The 21,068-nt window shown below is 34.4% G+C and overlaps 1 protein-coding gene across 1 annotated transcript in view; it reads right to left on the bottom strand.

Annotated features, from left to right (window-relative positions):
• The window catches only part of LOC122529302 (RNA pseudouridylate synthase domain-containing protein 2-like), a 112,442-nt gene that overhangs the window by 50,764 nt on the left and 40,610 nt on the right, over positions 1-21,068 (bottom strand). Inside the window, exon 4 of the mRNA XM_043655295.1 lies at positions 1,102-1,324. Coding sequence (XP_043511230.1) covers positions 1,102-1,324 — 223 coding nt within the window. The remainder of the gene's footprint in view (positions 1-1,101; positions 1,325-21,068) is intronic.

Below are 21,068 nucleotides of genomic sequence, written 5' to 3'. Positions count from 1 at the left end.
TCCCAGAATGATCCAACTGCATAGAATCTTTCGATTTATCTCGCAGTAAGTTTTCTTTTCTAATTTCGTTCCTTCTTTCGTTTCAATGAATATCCACCGTGAGATTTCGGTAATATACATCGCAATCGATGATCAATATAAGCACGAAATAAACCGCCGGTTGAAAGAAGCATTTGAAAAATCGCCAGCAATCCGTGGACTTTTCGATTTGCATCGCCACTCCATAAATATTTTAAGCGAAATGTATTTCCAATGGCGCGGTTGCCATTCACAAAGGAAGGAAACGAGTCGGGGGGAACATTATTCAAGGCTTTTCACGCATTGATGGGAAGAAATAAATTTCTTCTTTTCGACACGAAACCAGATTGGAATCGAGTCGAACGCGAGTTACGCGACGATTTAAAGCGGCGCGATTTCTTTGCCGATTCTCGGAGTCATTAACGCAGAAAGAAAATAACACATCGAGACAACTGAAAGTTTGATGGAAACTACATCGCTGTTTCGAACGGTTTCTAGGAGATTTCAACCGATCGAGTTTTCCCCGAGAGCGAAATATTAGGTGGACGGTACGAGCGTTTGGTAAATTTGACGAGGACGAGAATCCGCTTACCAACCTCGGCCAACTGTGCATTTCGTTTCAGCTTTCCTTCGCTTTCCACATTTTTTTCTTCTTTCCTCGTCATTGACGTTCAGTTTTTCCATAGTTTATAATTACATGATTATCATATATTTCCATAATTTATAATTTTGTCGGAGAGAAAGAATCGAAGACTATTGGGATAGTATATATATATATCAAATTACCGAAATCAGTTTTTCATTTAATCTCTGGATGAAAAATATTTCTACTCCCTTTCGTGTCTTTCTTTATAATTTAGAAAATGTTGCCTGTCTTATGTGTTCTTGTGGTATAATATAATACTCCTACATGTTGACAACAATATAATACTCCTACATATGACATACTAATCAAAAGATTAGAAAAAATTAGAGGAACCGTGACTTCATCGAATGAAATTTAGTTTAGATTTCGTGGACATTACCGATCATTTAACCTTGCGATTAAAAGGCAAGAAAGAGGAGAATCGCGGAGTTTCTTACCTGTGAACGACGTTGGCCAGCAGATCATTGTGCCGTAATCTGTAATCGACATCCACTTTCTGATAGTTGACCGTCAAAGTACCGGCGCGGATGCAACGTTCGTACTCTTCCGCTGGATGTGCCCGAAATTCTCTGGCGAACACTTCGAGGATCTTCTCGCCCACCCATCTTCCCTTCGTGAACGTAGTGAAGGTAAAGTAATACGGGTACACTTTCCGGAGACCTGCGGAACAAGCAATTAAATTTCAACAAACAGGCAATGAAATCAAACAAACAATTAAATTCACCTTCGCATGGAGATTCCCCTTTAAATTATGATAATATTATGTAAATTGGATAGACAGATCGTTAATTAAATTTTCATCAATTTAACTCGAATTAAATTAGGATTATTATTATTGTTATTATTGTACTACACACATGTCCGTGTGTGTTAACTGCAAAGGACAATGTGAGTCAGTTTTTTTGTTCGTTAGAGAAATGGTCCAAAATATAACTGTACGATGACTCACGTAAATTTCGACGTAACATTCTTTTTTCATTACTTCTGTCGAATTATTCTGCTGAACTTTTACTTTATCGTTCAGTATTTAGAAATATTTCAAACTTTTACGATTCACGCCACTTTTTCACTAGACGATTTGCATAATATTACTATGCTCGGAAGAGCATTTCAATTTACCACGTATTACGAATATTCCCAAAGAAAATGGTAAAATTGTTTTCACGAAACAAGACGTAAGAAGCAAAATTTCTTTTGTATCGTACTTTTTTTTTAGTATCGAAACATTTTTCATATTCTAGAAATCTTGACAAAAATTTGAGACAAAAAAAGTCCTCGAATAATTGACATTAATTCAAATAAAAGACGACTGCACAAACTCGATCGATGACATGTAAAATCATTCGTCCGAAAATAATTTCGCACAAAGATCGAAAGGTAGCTCGGCAGCCTGATATCTTGATTAATCGACCATTCATTAATTCATCGTCAAGTCTGCATTACCATTTCGGCACACCTCTTTACCGCGATCTTTATCGAACGATCGTTCACCTTCCAGCAACAACGATAAATCACGTCCCTTCGGCCACGTACATATTCCTCGCAGCTCTGAATCAACGATCTCGCCATGTAAATTTCCGAACTTATACAGAAATAAACCAACTTCGTCCCATCGAGCAACCATCCGTGTGATCCTCCGCTTGATCTCTCACAGGCGTGATTCATAGCTGCCGGAACGCTCAAGGAAATCGAATTGAAAACGTTCTCGGCACGGAGGAAGTTCTGTTAAAGCGGTGACACGTACGACGAGCGTGTACAACAGGTGCAACGTGAAACGCTTCGAACCCGAGTTTCGAAAGCGATACAACTTCGTTGGGGTTTCGAAGATTTTTGTACCACTTTTTCAGCGGATGTCGGCACGATGACTGACTTTGGACAAAGTGGTTCGCGTTTCAAGAATTGTAAATTAACACGTTGACTATCACCGACATTTCGGTTCCTAGAAATGTCTCAGAATGTTCCAAATAAGACGAATATCATAGACAAATGTTAATGAATTGTAAATGTTACAAATAACCAGATACATAATCTAATATTATAAAACGAGGCATGATATTATAAATTGAATTAAATTCAACGAGTGGTGTAATTTCGTTGGGATTTTAAACATTAATGTCAATAGATATTGGTACGTTTGTTGGTTTCAACAATTGAAAGAAAATAATAAATTATTTTAGGAAAATAATAAATCGAATAAAATGAATATCATGGGCAAACAAATTATAAGATACCACAAATAATTAGATAATACTATGAAATGAAATAGCTGAAACTGAATTTTGAACAAGTGGCACACTTTCGTTGGAATTTTAAAAGTTTTTATACTACCGTCAGTAGATGTTGATTATTGGTGTTGAACAAAGTGAACTAATTCAAAGTGAGATTCAATAATTTGAAGAAAATAATACATTAACAATATATAGTACCAATATATAGTACACGTGGTATGTGAAATTCATTTAGGTCTTTTAAAAGTATCCTTTTTTATTCATAGTCACACTATAAAACGATAGTATCGTATAATATTTTTATAGTCTATATTTTTTATACTATTATATATTCTATATTTTTTATACTATTATATTCTATATTTTTTATACTATTATATATTCTATATTTTTTATACTATTATATTCTATATTTTTTATACTATTATATATTCTATATTTTTTATACTATTATATTCTATATTTTTTATACTATTATATATTCTATATTTTTTATACTATTATATTCTATATTTTTTATACTATTATATATTCTATATTTTTTATACTATTATATTCTATATTTTTTATACTATTTTATAGTATACTATTATACTCTATATTTTTTATACTATTTTATAGTACACGATACTAGTTTATACCATAATTAGTTATGTCAGTAATAAGAAAACGAATTCACCGTATAATAGCAAGCGAGTAAAATGTCTTTAAAAAAACATCAGTTCTTCTCAATTTTCTTCAATGCCGTATAAAAAGAAGTCCAGATGCACGTGAAAATTTCACAAACTTCCAACATCGACAGTAATTCTTTTTTGAACGCAACAAGCTGTGCTCTTTTGTTTACGATCCAATAGAATCGTTGAAAATTTTCAATTTTTTCAATTCGATTCAATTTAAGAACAGTTTCACAAAACTAGGCGAGTTGCAATGCCCAGGGAATATCTTTACGTAATCAGAAACAGAAACGGGTGAACGTATGCACGTGCAACGCGTTCCAATTCACCGCTGCGATCCTGTTATTATTATGTATAATCTTTAAATAGTGACGCGATTGTTTCGCAATTAATTACAAATTGGCACAACGGCCAGAGGAGTCGGCGAAAATAAAGCCGGACGACATCGTCGCCAATCGTGTAAATCACAATAAAATCCGGACAGCTGGCCATGATTATTCTCTCTCTCTCTCTCTCTCTCTCTCTCTCTCTCTCTCTCTCTTTTTCTCTCTTTGTCCGGCAATAGAGACGCGACGGCACTTCACGTCCGATGAAAACGCGCCTCGAGCGTTTTCGTCCGCTGTCCATCCTTCTTGGCCCCGCAACATCGAAGTCTGGATTTCCAAGGATTATATTTCGCCTGATAAAACTGCCCGAGAGCCGTAGAGAAGTTCGAGCGTGCGACAACAGGGGAGAATTGATTCTTTGGGCGGACAGGGTTGATCGAGGAATGGCTTTGAATATATTTGCCTTCGATAAGGGCACACAGCTCTCAAGACTTTTGGATACTGTCATTTTATTTATTTATTTTCTTCCGTTTTCGTTCTTTCATTTGCATTCCCTTCATCTACTTATTTATCTCTTCATTGTCAATATTTAATTATATTAATATTTAATATTTATAATAATATTTAATAATTTGATATTTAATATTTGTAATAATATTTAATAATTTGATATTTAATATTTATAATAATATTTAATAATTTAATATTTAATATTTAATAATATTTAATAATTTGATATTTAATACTTAATAATATTTAATGATTTGATATTTAATAGTTAATAATATTTAATAATTTGATATTTAATATTTGTAATAATATTTAATAATTTGATATTTAATATTTAATAATATTTAATAATTTAATATTTAATATTTAATAATATTTAATAATTTGATATTTAATACTTGATAATATTTAATGATTTGATATTTAATATTTAATAATATTTAATAATTTGATATTTAATATTTAATAATATTTAATAATTTGATATTGAATATTTAATAATATTTAATAATTTAATATTTAATATTTAATAATATTTAATTATATTCTTTTCACTTTTGTCTTCAATAAGGACACAGTTCTCAGGACTTTTGGACACCGTTATTTTATTTATTTATTTTCTTTCATATTTGTGTTTCTTTCATCTATTTATTTATCTCTTCATTGTTAATATTTAATTACTTCTTACTTAATATATGTATTTCCTCTTACCATATTTTTTAGTTGAGTTTATTCATTTTATTTCACCAAATCAATAATTTGATTTATCTTCCCCCTTTACTCTATTCCTTTAATTTTATTTGGCAAATTTCTTTCTCTCTCTTTGCTATGTTTATTTTTCGTTTATTTCATTTTTCTTCCTCCGTTATTTTTCTCTCCTTTCTCTCTTTGGGCGGAAATTGAAAGTGCCAAAGAAAAACGAACATGCCCCGAGGACGAGGAATTTGATTTTCTATATATTTTAAGTGCACGCCGCGCGATGCGTTTGCATGCGATATGCAAATTTCAATAGGATCGACGAGAAACGCAAGCGTATCCCCTCGATTTAACTCCAAATTACCGTATTAATAACATCGTTGTTTATCATCGTTTCAATAACGATTTAAACGAACAACAATCCCCCTTTCGTCCCCCATGACGGAAGTTACAATAAATATTAAACGATTATGCATACCGTGTTATAATTGCGGGCGTAAACCTAGCGAATTAGCACGACAAATTAACGTGAACTAGGTACTCCATTCGACTATTCGTAGACGGTATAAAATAAATAACAAAAGAAGCATAGAAGATAACGCCTTCTTACTATTGATAGTTGACTAAAAAAAGATTCGTTCCACAATCTGGGAAGAATTTGCTTCTGAGAGGGTTAATAGACATCAGAAGACCGATGAAAATAAAACGATTTTGTCCGATTAAGAATACAGAGCGATTAATCATCAAGTGTCTAATAGACGACTAAAATTGTAGTATATTTGATTTTATGTTATAATTAATTCTTCGTAGTAGTTTACGACTAGGACTAATTTGTCAAAAAATCCTGAGATATCTACTAAATTCTCTCTCTTTGATATACAATTGGTCTTCGAATCAAATATTCGAAGGAATAATTAGCAAAGATAACAATACACTTCGAAATTTGATATTGAACACAAACGGCGTTTAAATTTATGTTCGATGCTTGCCGAGGCTTAAGACCAGTAATCAAATTCAATTAAATTAGAAGTTTCAAGATTCAGTGATCCGAAAACTGTTGCAACTTCCAGTGTCCAGTGACACTAATTCGGAGTTAATCAACTATTAACAAATTATTTCGGCCAGAATCTCATCAAACGCGTTTATTTCAAGAACTAGTTGCTCGTTTCGTTTGTCGCGAAACACGTTCACGGGAGAAAATGACGTAAAAACCGTGAAAAGAGGAAGGACTTGTTTCATCAGTGGACGCAAACGAAATCAAGCCCGCCTTTCGGTGGCTTTTAATTTGTAAAAAAGCGCGATACCACATCTGCCGGTCAGCCAAAAATTAATCCGCCGCCTCAAACGGCCTCTCTTGATAACGCGCGTCGCCATTCGTGACACACAATTTCCGTCGAAGTTGATTTCCGGCGAGAAGAAAAAAAAAAAAAAAAAAAAAAAAGAAAAAGGAAGAAAAAAAAAGACGACGAAATAAACACACCAGCGCGTTGATTAACATCCCCGTTCAATCGAGTCAAAGGATGCTGCCTCTGTGCCATTTACTCATCTACCTTCCTGCTGTGTTTTCGTTTTACTCGACGAGCCACAGACCATTCGGCCAGTTTCGAAAGGCTACGTCTGAACGAGGTCCGAGTGAAAATTATAATATCGGCACGTGAATTAGACTTGGGACATTATTATTACATAATATAATTGGGGATGAAAGGTGCTTTGCAGTTCGAAGGAAGATTTAATTATTGAGGGGGAGGGACCTCGAGTTTTCCCCCTCCGATCCGAGGATTTCTTATCTTACCTCCGTTTCAGATGAATCGGCAATTTTGAATTGTAAATTAATAAAAATTAAAGTTCTTAACTGGTACTTTCATGCAGGCGATCCGTGAGAAGTTTAATTGGTTAGAACTCGAGGGAGACTCGAATTTTCCTTCTTTCAAATTTTTTCATTTACATCTCAGGCGAATTGGCATTGAGTGAAATACGTAATGAAATATACAAAACTTCACTCTCCAACGTAGTACATTCCATTGGTAATTTATTTCTCGTTAGGAATTTGATTTATTCAGTTTATTCTCTTTATTTAATCATCGAGCAAACTTCAACTGCAATTTGAAAGTCGAATTTTTAATTGTTTAATTTGCGTAGAACTGATAAATAGAGATTTCCTGTTGCGAAACAACGAGACAAAGGAGGATTACATAAAGAATGACATCAACACATTTTCTCGAGAATTCGACTTACTCATTTTAATTTCTTCATTTAAGTTTCAAGTGATTTCCAATTTTAAATTGAATTATATATCATGTACGGGCAAAGATAAATTTTCCTTCATAAAATAATGACAACAGAGAATTATATGAACCTTCAAACAATGACATCGACACATTTCCTCAAAAATTCGACTCACACTTAATTCTTTTTATTATAATTTTAATTCAAACAGCAAATTAAATTCATATCACGTATGCATTTTCTTTCATGAAATAATGAAACAACACAAGAGGATTATATAAATCATCGAACACTAACGTCAACGTGAATTATTGGTTTAAAATTATTTAAAACGATGCGCTTGAGAATTAACCCCCCCTCTTTCTTTTTCAAACTTTCAGTGTTAACGCCGAGAGACATGCAACCCTAAAATAGAAACGCCATCGAAGACACCATCATCGGAGCATCGTCGAATGGATTCTTTTAATCGTCTCATTATCGTCGAGGGTCGATCGAGGCAAGGTGCAGTTACAAAGGGCAGCAACGGAGACTCCATTTTCGCAATTAAAATGATTTTAATTAAACAGCCGGAAGCTGTTCGATCGGCTCGTCGAACCGGAACAGGCGGCAAGAAACCCGCCTGCCGCAGATAAAAGCGTAGGGCTTTTTATCCTTTTTTATCGAAGAAAAAGATTACCTTGCAATTTATGGAGTGGCCTCGAAGAGGGTGTGTCATCGAAGCGGAACCCATCCCCTTGTTTCGCCGCCCCTTTGGCCAGAAAAACGGAATCTTACCTTGGAACAAGCCTTGTTTGTAGCTGGACGCTCTAATTAATTGAAACGCGGTTGATTAACGACTTCTGCCGATAAGATCCATGCATATTTCCATTAAATTCATTCGCGTAGAATATCGATACCATATTATTTTCTAATCAACTAATTTAATTACTAATCTTTCCTCGTTTCCATTAACCTCGTCACGTCTGACGTAATGTTGATACCGTATTATTTTCTAGTCGACTATAATTTAATTGGTAGGAAACATTTGCTCGTTTTGTAAATGCAAAAAAAAAAAAAAAAAGAAACGAGAGTCTTCGAGAACATTTATAGAAAACTTTGAAACACAAAATTGCACAAAATTGCAATACTTAATGCTGAAGCTACCAATGTAAAATTTTCGTCGCACAAATTTAAGATCAAATAATAGGGAAAAGTTAATTAAGAACATATTTAAATCTACTTTTGTAAAGGTAGAAAATTTCTCTTCCAGAAAATTACAAATTGGTCGTTTTGATTTATGTTGAAGTTAAGAAGCAGAAGGAAACGTCCAAGACATATAGTGCTTCCCATAACGTTTCATTCTAATTCTACTTTTCAATCTGTCGAGAATTAAAATCTGTCAAAATTCTGTTTTTGCAATTGTATCTTCAAAAATGTGAATTTGCATAGAGATCTACAATCTACTCTGTTATTTATTACGTAATTCCACGAATCCTTTTAATATCGATGTTTGATATTATCCGCAAATCTTTCCAATGAACACGAAATATTTCCATGAATGGAACGCGAGAAGAAGACGCGGTGGTTGTTGCAGATAAGAAACGGAAAGCTTTCCAGAGACGCTGGAAACATATCACGGGAATTTGTTGTCTTGTAGATAGGATCAAATAGGATACAAGGGCGACGGGGAGTGAAATCGATGGACGAATCGAAGAAACAGCGGAAAAATCGAGAGGGAAGAAAGCCTCCTATGAATCCTAGACAAATCGTCCGCAGAATTGCAACGATCTGCGCGACCAGGAATTATTCTTGGAAACGAATCGGATTCTTTCAACAGATTCAATCGGTCCGTGGAACGTTCTCTCGCTGAATTAAGCGGAAATCCTAAAGAAAAATTTGGCTGGAGGGAAAACTGGATAAGAATGATTGTAAATATTGCACGAGGACGAGAAACGATTGATAAGAGAAGTCGAGGGTTAATTTTCTTCCCTTTTCTTCAATTTGTTTTACAAACAGGAGAAAGAAGTTTGAAATTGAAACTGGAAATTACCGATTGCAATTATTACTTTTACACTGGGATTCTCTTATCAATTTATTTCTTCCTGTGACCTAATAATATGTGTACATGATGTTCTGAATACATTTAAACGGAATTACAGTGTAGAGAATAATTTAAACTGATATAACTTCGTGAAAGAAGATCACATAACGACTCATTTGGTTGTATTTTTTTTTAAAGCATAGAATATATATTTTCACAATGTTCAGTTCGATTTTACATCATGTAATAATAAATAGGAAAGTGAGGATATTTTTTTCAGAAACGTAAAAATCAAAACATTTCTGAAAATAATGAAAATTTTTTCACAACTAGTTCAACCATCATTTCAGAGACTGAAGTCTCCCCATTAACAACGAAACTGTGAACTTGAGATAATTTTTACTTTTTTTAGAATTTGATTGAATATTATTTAATATTAAGATTAAATACAGAAATCGTAACATTTTATCATTTAATCGTAATGTTCAAAATTCAATAAAATGGTGAAAAAAAAATCGTATGGAAAATTTTAAAGGGTCGTTCTAAAGAAAGAATTTCTATCTTATGATTGTAGTGGATTTAGTCGCGAAACAAATTTTTTATCGTTTTAAAAGCATCTGAATTTTTACAATTATTCTTCCACCCGCTATAATATAAAAATAACAATAATAATAATAATAATAATATAATAATAATATAATATAAAATCATTTTTGGAAAAGACAAATTCAAGACTATGAAAGTAGAGACTTTAAACTTTAAAATGAGACCAAGTGGATTGTTATCTTTTCTTACAAAATTATAATAGTTTACATTATCGACAATCTTTTATCGTTTTTATCCTATTGATTTGGTTATATTCTACATTGTACATTAATTACTTTTGAATTAAAAGTTTTGGACAAAAGAACAAATGAAGAGTCTAAATATTTTTCACGTCCAAGAATAAGCGTAAAATTAATTTTTGAGAATATAATAAGTAAAGAGAAGGAAAGAAAAATTTAAATATATCTCGTGAGAAAATGTAATCTGACAATTCAAAGAATCGTACAAATGAATTACTAGATTCAATTAATGAATTTATTAGTTCTAATCCAAGTTCAAAGTCAAATTAAATTTCGTTAAATTCTCTTCTCTTCGCTAAAAAGTAACTACAATTCATTCTATGGAAGTGGCACGACATTATAACAAGAGCTTACCAATTTTTCTACGAATTTTAAAGAACAGTATCGAGAAGAATAACCAACCGGTAAATCTATTTCACCCTCAACGTCTCTTAGAAGATACTGTCGATCGTTTACGCGGTAGAATTTCCGCATCGAACCGGAAGTTGTGCTGGCTTCGCGCAAGAACGTGACGAATCAAGGAAAGAATGCAGTAGCGTGGACAAAGGGCGAAAATAGGCTACAAAAAATCCATTCATCCGTTCTCCTTGCCAAAGAAATACCTCTTGCTCGAACTGGAGAACCAGGACACTTCTCCGAACTTCGTCGAAACTTTCCAAAAGGAAAAACAATATCTTGCAATCAGTCAAACAAATCAATCACCGAATAATACTCGAAATCTTCCTCTATAATACTCGAAGTATCTTTGAAAACAAAGACTTTAGATTCTTCTTTTCTTAGCGAGCAATAAATTTCTGGAAAACTCTCGTTAAAATTTTGGTAATTTTCTGTTACTTTCCGTTGAGCGTCGATTAATTTTTTGAAATATCTCAGAATTCGAATTCCCGAGCTCGAGTTTTCAAACTACGCCCGAAGTGAGTATAAAAGTGAGTATAAAACTACCAAAACTACCCATTAGCGCTCATCTACAATGGAAACTGTAAATTCCACTTCACAGAGAGCGATTGTTCTCAAACTCCAACCCCGTTCGAAACAGAGTGATGGGATGGCCTGTTTCGTCCGCGATTCCCTCGGCCACCCAGCGATTCAGAACAAAGATCCGACGAAAGATCCGAGAGGCCGGTTCCTCGAGAAAGGAACAAAAAAAAAAAAAAACTCCCGTCCCCGAAAGAGACAAAGAGCGAAGCGAACGAAGGAAGGGAGAAACGATAGAGGAGACGAGGAGCGCCATCGCGAAATCGAGCACGATTCGCGTGTTAAGAAGCAGCCCACGCCGGTCGCCCTCGACGAAATAAAGAGTGGAGCGCGGCAGGGGGGCGCGAGAGCGACGAAGGGGAAGCTTTAGCGGGGCCAGAACACTCCAGCACGAGGATCTGGATTACGCGGCGAGCGTGAAACGTGCCAAGAGGCGCGAAAACCGTCGACACGGAGGGTTTGGAAAAGGGGATTCCCGAAGCTGCTTCTTCTTCTTCTTCTTCTTCTTCTCGGGGAGAGGGAGATGACGATGACGATGACGAAGACGAAAACGACGACGACGAGGCTTCCGTCGCCGCGGTCGAAAGCAAAAGGGAGAAGTGGGATAGAGGAGAGATCGTCGAGGAGACAATGCATCGTCCTCCATTGCGACGCGAGTTAAGCCTTCACTCCTCGAGGAAACTGACGAAGTTTCCGAGCGGCAACGGAGGGAAACGCTTTTCACCGCTCGACGAGGCAGCCCTCCCTCTCTTTCTCGAGAGGAAACCTCTCTCACCTTCACCTTCGCCGAATGGAAGATTCTGCCCTACGGCACTATCTCCGCATTCGCGAAATTCATTAAAGAGGACAGAAGTGTTCCTACTTTTCCAGCTGTCGTAATTGCCGAATCGTCGGAAACTGTTGTTAATGTTTGTAGGTGTAGAAGACGAAGATTACGCCTTACGCCATTTTTGAAGTTCTACAATACGCTCGCTCAAACAACGAAGCACAGATTGTCATCTGCGCCGACTCCATGAGCGTAATAAAAGTCGTAACGAGAACGTGCGATAAAAATAAAAAAATGAATTAACTAAATCACGACCGATCTAACACCAAAGCCACTGTTATCTGGATTCCAGCTCACCAAGGAATAGAAGGAAACGAAAAGGCTGACACAGCATGAGAAACCGCAGCATCTTCATCTACTGACAAACACAAATACATTTCAATCTGTTGTGAAGATCAGATCAATCATTGCAAAAAAAAAAAAAAAAAAGAAAACGAATGGAGCAATACTTGGACCTCAGCTAAAAATACACACTTATATAAATGTATACTTCCATCAACAAATACCAAGCAACAGAAAAAATGGAGCCACACTCACTCGCCTAAGGATTGGAACGTACTAAATTGACGACATCTAAATAAAAAAAAAAACTGCATCGCCCAACCTTTGCAACAATCATCCATTAATGGTCCACATTCACACATGAGTATCATACCTAACCCAAAAACAGAAATATGGAATAAGTTCGAATATCAACTTGACCTCGCAGGACAACATCCACAGGAAGGTTTTGAAATACCTCAAAGAAACAAACATCTACTCATCTAATCTACACACATACTCTATCTAAAATTACTAAAATTATATACTATCTAAATTACAAAAATCCTTATACTATCCTATACTATCTAAAATTATTAAAATTCTTATATTATTTAAAATTATTAAAATTCCACTGTCTCTGCTAATGACCTCGTAGTCGATGCGACGCTAAACACCATAATAAAAAGAAAAAAAAAAAAAGGAAAATACTTTCTTTGTTCTTATCAATAGTTATCTGCATTATTGATACAAAAACAAATTAACTATCACTCTTAGCAACATATTCCGCCGTTATTCTTTTTTTCAATATTATATCAGGGATATAAAACGAGTTATACGTTATACGCTGCTATTTTGTGCAACAAAATTTTTCACGCGAGATTTGCTATTTTTTTTTTCAGATAAACAAATAATTTTGTTATATCACGCACATTACTTTCTAAATTATCTGGTGTAAATGCCCTAGTTTTTACGATTTACTTTGTACATTGTGCATCAAACCTAAGTCTTTTTCTACGTGCTTGTCGTCCAGTAGCGAACAAGTTTAAAAGGATATTTTTTACGATTAAAGTTCTTAGGTTCTCCTCCTTCGTTTTTATATAGAAAAATGTCAGAAGTTAAAGTGAAAGAAGAAAAATGACGTAGGATAACATGTAAGAGGCTTTGAAAATGCTGCACGAAGAGAAAATGATTATAAAGCAGGCCATTGAAACCATTTTCATGTTCCAAGAAGAAAAAAAACTCACTTTGTTCGTGATATTTGTAAATATGTTTAAACAAAAATTTTGCTTTATTTAGATGTATCTCGTTAATGTTATTAATTATACAGATTTCAAAATCTACTATTTTAGATGTTCGATACTGGACGACAATTTTTGATATGTTGCGAATTACGACCTTTTCATTTATGTGAATTATTAATTCTTGTGATAAAATTTGAAAGCGTATTTTGTATATTTGTTATAAATTTCTCCTTTTACAGTTTAATTTTTGAAAAATTCACCAAGAATAGAAAAATATTGACTCTCTCTCTCTCTCTCTCTCTCTCTCTCTCTCTCTCTCTCTCTCTCTTATCTAAGCAGCACTGTAATGTTCTCCAGAGATTGGATCAAGTATCTCGCAAATAAGTTCGAACCTCTAATTATTGGATTTGAACTATTTCAGACAGCGAATAATATCTTCATTGAAATCACTATAATTTAATCTAACAATTAACAAATTGAATTTAATCATTGAACTCGAATTATTTCATATGTTTTTGCGAATGTTTCCAATATCTTTCATATCATTGTAATTTAATCTGACGATTAACAAAGGAGACGATACTCGAAAACAATTGACAACACATCCTTTATAATTAATTTAGAGAAATAGCAAACCAACATCCAACTTCAAAAATTATCGCAACACATTATCAGCTGTAATTTGAAAACAAATTCACATCGACTATATATTTATATGTTATATGTTTTATTTCTTCTTTTTTTCTCTCCACAGTAATTCTCACATGTTTTGAACCACTTTGAAACACTCATTTAAGCATTTTTTATTTACTACTTTTACGAGTATTCGGACTTCGTTTCATAGATATCGGATAGAAATGTGCGAGAATTCAAAAATATCGAGTCGGGTTGGATCGAGAATTTCGGGATTAGAAAATATCTCGTAGTAGAGATTATCGAGATTCCCGATAATCACTGTCAGAGAACGTTGAAAAACTCACTTCTCTAGACGAAAATATAAAATAAAATATCGTATTCATCACATATGAAATATAGTCATTATTTCTCCCTTGTGTTCCATCCTTTGTAATTTTATAATTGTCAAGAATCCCAAGAATCTCGAGGATACCGACAATTCCGAGAATTTCAAGATTCTTGAGAATTTCAGGACTGCTGTCCGAGAATGTAGAAAAACTGGCTTCCCCACACGAAAATTTAAAATAAAATATCACATTTATCAAATATAAATATAATCATTGTTTCTTCTCCATGTTTCATCCTTTATAATTCTATAATTCTCAAAAATCGGAAAAATCTTGAGAATACCGACAATCCCGAGAATTTCAAGATTCTTGATAATTTTGAGACTACTATTAGAGAATATAGAGGAAATAACTTCCCTACACGAAAATATAAAATAAATATCACGTATTAAATATTAAATATAAAATATCACAGTCATTATTTCTCCTCCGTGTTCCATCCTTTATTTTACAATTCTCAAAGATTATCCTTAATTTTATAATTTTCAAGAATCCCAAAAATTTCAAGAATCCCAGGAATTTCAAGATTCTTGAAAACTTCGGAATTGTTGTCAGAAAATGTACAGGAAGTAACTTCCCTACACGAAAATTTAAAATAAAATATCACATACACTTTGTAATTTCACAATTCTCGAGAATCCCAAAAATCTTGAAAATCCCATCACATATATAGTTACTATTTCTCCTTTCTCCTCCATATTTCATTGTTCATAATTTTACAATTCTCACGAACTCCAGAAATCTCGAGAATCCCCGACTTTCTCGACAGTCCCCGAGAATTTCGAAATTCTCAAGCATCTCCGAAGGATCCCGAAACATTTGAATTCTAAGATATTTTCGGGACCTGTCGTCCCGACCATCGGGTTCCCGAAATTTTCGGGTTTTCGCACATCTCTGCTAAAGTGCATATTGCACTTGGTCTCATCCCTGGTGTTCTCGTTATTCGATGGTTGCTGGTGTACAGTTGTGCAGAAGATATATCTTGCGTTTGGGAGACGCATGTTTTATGGCCGTTATGCGGATATTTATTGACCGTTTGTAGAGCGTTTCTACAACTGTTCTGGTGGCCGAATTACTCTGCGGGGGTTTGAACGTTCGACTGTACTTGGGGATGAAACGTTCGAGTGGTATCGAACGTTTGATGGATGTTCAGAGAGCCGGATGATTTTAACTCCTGTGGCCACCTTTGTAGCGAAATAGAAGGCCCATTCCTCTGATCTGTTTTACCGATAGTTCAGCTTCTATTGGATCGTAGATAGTTCTCGACAATGAAGTTAATGATCATTCTTGATCTTCACTTCGTTTTGTTTAACTAATTCTTAAGAACTGACGTGTGAGTAAATTGTGAATTAAGCAAAATTCATCTGGATCAATCGACCTGAATTATGTCAACAATATCGTTCGAGATAATTAATTTATTATTATTGTAATTTGACAATACTTATTAATTAATTTAACATAATTTGTTACAATTTGTTATTTATAATTCAATCTACCATCAAAATTTCGCTCAAAACGTTAGCTAATATATTTATATATTTACACTAGTTAATGTATTTGTTATATTATTTTTGTTTCGTTTATGTGTGTCAACATATTTGTTGTTATTACGTGTTACAATTTAAAAAATCTAATCCAATTCACTATTAAACTTTCGCACAAAGTGAATCTTCCAATTTCGCGAGAAGAACGCTTCAACGAGTATCAATTCGTTATCCATTTAAATTTCAGCCTGTAACCAATTAAACACCGAATAAATAGAATCGTACATCCGCAAAGGGACCTTTGGTCTGGTTCAACGAACGAGTACCCAGCTGCCGTTGGCTTTCACGAAAATTCGCCAGTTATATCAGAGGACTCAAATTCTGTCCAGTAACGTGGAAACCTAGGAAATTGCTCGGAACTTTTTCCTACGCGATCTAAGAGCAAGGCAATTGTCGGCATGTTTTGAGACTTAAAACATCAGAGTATAGTTTTGTGTGTGTGTGTGTGTGTGTGTCATAGAGACGTCAGAGAGTGCAGATCGCGAGGAAAATAGATAGAGTCGTGAGTGGTGAGAGCGTTCAGATCTAGAGAGTATTATAGCAAGTAGCGAGTTGTGATAGCGCGGGAATCTAGTGAGAAATTAAATATCTTCTGTCATTCCCATATTGGCAAATGGGACTTTTATGTAATTTCTAAATTAATAAACTATAATAACTGAAATTAATAAACTGAAAACTAAAAGATAACTAAAATTAATAAACTTTTTAATTACGTAGGTTAAAACCTTCTGTACTTTTACCTATTATAGTAATTACTTATATTAAATATACTAATATAGTAATTACTTATATTAAATATACTATTATAGTAATTACTTATATTAAATATACTAATATTGAATATACTATTATAGTATTACTTATATTAAATATACTAATATAAGTAATTTGTACTAATATAAGTAAATATACTACTTATATTATATAAGTAATAATTACTTATATTAAATATACTAATATAAGTAGTTTGTACTAATATAAGTAAATATACTAATATAAGTAATCTGTACTTTTACCTATTATAGTTATTACTTGTATTAAATATACTAATATAAGTAATTACCTATATTATAGTAATTACTTATATTAGTATATTTCTCTTCCTTAACCTTCGTCTCTCCTCTTTCCCTTCAATATTACTCGCGATACGAGAATGATACTGAATGGATCGATAGCCTTTTCGCATCGATGGGATCATCGATGTATAATTCAGAGAAGCGGATGGAAACAATGCTGCACGCGAATTCGAGTGTGCGGTTGCTCATCGTCGAGCGTTATTTCATTGATGAACTACGGATGAATTTGTATCGAATGGCGAACGATGGCCGCCGATGTAAATTTCATTCGTTGCCCCGGCTGTTTTATAATCCCTTGCTGGGGAATTCTGTAATGTTGTAAATCGTCGTTTCGCAGCGGCCAAACGCGAACGCCCCGAATACGGCGGGGAGGAAAATTTCGAATTGTCGCTTGTCCACGCTGTTGCACGCCAGTTTCATGAAACGGGGTGAACTGAAGTCGTTGAACCAAACAACGTTTTTAATCACTCAACGTGGATATTTGTACACCTGTAATTGTGCTGTTATATAAGGCGGGCCAAAAATCACTAAAATAAATCCACAATTTTTTTTAATTATTTTTTTAATTATTTTTTTTTTTATTAATTTGCAAACGCTCTGCCAGTCAACATTTGGAGGAAATAATTTTTAAAACGTAATGAAAAAATCATGTTTGAACTTAAATTTAATTCAAAATTGGTTTTTTCTTATATTTTAATGTTTTGTTGAAAAAAAAAAAAAAAAAAAATAGGTGGGAAGGAACTTTTGGCCCACTCTATATTATATTAAATTAGGAGGAGAGAGAAGCTTCAAGAATTGCTTTACGAAATTAATTTATTGTTTTAATTATTTTATTATCTTGAAAAGAATCTTTAATCGACGGAACAATTTAATCGTTAAAACATTGAAAACATTAAAAAATTTTTTAAGATTTACCCATAAAACTTGTAACAATTTTTATTTATCGTTTTATTGAACGTTGAATATTGGCATTAAACGACAAAAGTTCGAATGTTTCGTCATCTAACCCTTCAATCGAATGTTTCAAGTTCAACGAAATGGTAAAAAAAAAAAGAATCGTACAGTAAGTTTCAAGATCTCGTTGTAAAGAAAGAATTTCAATCTTCAAGACCATGATGGATTTGGCAAAAAAATGTTTCAATGTTTTGAGAAAATAAGTACCCTCGCAAAAACATGTTTAAAAAAGAGAAAAGAAAAAAAAGAGGAAAAGACGAAACTCAAAGTAGAAGCTTCGCACTTTGAAATAAGACCAGATTGTTATACGATCTTTCTTTACAAAGTTAAATTTATTACTGTCATTGGCACAGTTATGCTCCTCGCTGTATGACGAGGGATTTTCATCTCGTTGTTAGAAATCGCGAATTTCGAGCGAATTGACGTAAGGACAGAAATGGAAAGATTCGAGTATAAATGTGACATTCATATGTAGCCTCGTCTGGACGAGAAAGATTGTGGAATGAAATTGGACAAAGTGGAACGTGAATGCAGTGGAGTACATGAATTTACCGAGCGGTATGAGGCGTATAAATTCACGGACCGCCCCATTGGCCGTCCAAATTGTTGATCGATAATGTCGCACAGCAAGACGTGCGCCATAAGGGACAACAAAGACTTGGAGAATCTGGAACCGGAATGTACTCTCCTCTAAAGCGGCTATGCAATTAACACCCTTCCAGAGGGACATTGTTAACACGCCTATCTAGATTGTTCGGGGATGATAAATGCTGAAACGTCTGAAACATCATACGGCCGAACAATTTCGATATGGCCGCGCGGAGATTTACGAGGGAATTGTACACGCTCGCGATATTCGGTTATTATTATCAACCGTCGTTGTCCAAACAAAGCTGTTTGCAAAATAATAAATCGACCCCACGATCATCCAATTCTGTCACGAATTCTGTCTCATTTTGTGAAACAATAGAAACGTTAACTGGATTAATTACATTAATCCCGCTGCACTCCCAAGAAATACATACCCGACATTTTGACTGTAGCTGTTGCTAGCTGCCGATGAAACATTCAAATATTGCACTTTGAACAATTTTGTCCAATTTCATCCAAATATTTTCAGACAATTGTGTTGTGCATTTGTTTGTTTTGCTAAAATATCAAAGCAATTGATAGAGATTGTATAAAGGATACTTTCGAATAGTTTGTGACAACACTCTTAAGGAATATGGATGAATTCGAGATCGTATGCTATTCATTTAAAACCTTCTCAGTAAAATTTCGCAAAAAATACCATCGCAATAATTCCGGATTTTAAATTTGCAATATTACGAGGAGTTGACTTGGATCCATTCCCGCATCACCACTCTCGAGATGATAAAACGAGATGGTGAGTAATAAAATAATAAAGTGGCACGAAATTAATCATTCATAGTGTAACTGACGTTTGTCATTTTATCTTAACTGATTCGAACTGAAGTCACTCGTGACAGAATTTCATAACTTGCTCTCACAGTCTCGTAATACACATTTCAGTTTATACTAGATTTATACTGGATTTATACTGGTTTATACTAGATTTATACTGGATTATAACGTTTGATTTTTTTTTCTCTTCTTTATGATTTATCAGTGTATTTTAATTATCAACGAATAAAGTATAAATAAACTTGCACCAAAGAAATAAAAATCATCATTCGAGTCCCGAAAATCGCTCTGTTAAAAATCACTATTCGAGTGGGAAAAATTGCTGAAAAATTGCAAAGAATCGTGAATTAATTGCTTCGATGAACGTTAAAAAAGAAAAGGAACATCTACGTTGTAAGATGAGAAAACCTGAATCTTTCGAACGATTGATAGAAAGTGATCTCTGATACGAATACAAAAGCAGTTTGTTCCGAGAGAGAGAGGTAGAAAGAAAAGGAGAGTAATTCGTTACAAAGGGAAAGAGGTAGTTCTTTTAAACAGGTTGAACAGCCATTAATCAACGCAACGACCGATCGTACGCCGATACACAGCTAATGACACACTTTTTACGAAATTATACTTCCGGAAACGTGCTCGGCGTTTCCTGGTATCAATTAAGAATACACGTACTCTGTTCCGTGTATCGGTTATCAGCGATCTATTCGCGGTAGCCGCAATCGAAGCCGAAACACCGGTGCGTGAGATCGTGCGCGATTTTCTTTCGGCCCGTTCATGCAAATGCCGGTGGTGGTTTACCACTTCTAACGAACCTCATTCCCGCTGCTTTGAATTTTATTCCCTATCGATCCTCTCGACACTTTCATCCCTCCCACCCATCCCCGATTCGAAAACGAAGAAAAAACGAGGAATAAAGAAACACAGGCACGAACATCGCCACGATGAAATCAGAGAGGAAATAAAACGAGAAAGGAAATACGTTATTCGAGTTTCTTTCTTTCTTTTTCCTTTATTTCTTCACTCACGTGTGAAAATGAATTTTTTTTCTTTTTGTAACGCGTACGAGAAATTTACTCGCAGGTCTCCGCGAGTTTTAACCTCTTGCTGCGCTGGAATCACGTGCCACGCAATTTTTTGTTTCCCAAAATTGCAATATTTCCTCAGTTTTAAGTATATTTCAAGTATAACCCAAAGCAAAACATTATTTCTTGGTAATTTCTATCCAGTGATATACCGAATTTAAAGAGAAAGCGACGAATTGTCCGTTTGGTCACTCGTTACGGTCCGCAATCAGTTGCCAGCGCAAGTGGTTAAATACAATCCCCGCCGGTTCAAAACCTTCCGAGGATCGAAATGATATTTGATGTTCCACTTTTCTTTAATAATAATCCCGCCCTCCCGACGTTGGAAAGTAATATTTCGAGGATTATTAAGGATTAAAGTGGCTTCTGCTTGACAACGCCACTTTATATTCACAGCCGGATAGAACGGACTGTCTAGCCGCGATTTCAATTCCTGACGTTCGAAAGCGACGTTTCGTGGATTATCAAGGATT

The sequence above is a fragment of the Frieseomelitta varia genome, unplaced genomic scaffold (genome assembly GCF_011392965.1).
Source record: "Frieseomelitta varia isolate USP_RPSP 00005682 unplaced genomic scaffold, Fvar_1.2 scaffold_283, whole genome shotgun sequence".
NCBI classification, from domain to species: Eukaryota; Metazoa; Arthropoda; class Insecta; order Hymenoptera; family Apidae; genus Frieseomelitta; species Frieseomelitta varia.
The sequence above is the reverse complement of the archived record's forward strand: the minus strand, read 5'-3'. Positions and strand labels throughout refer to the sequence as shown.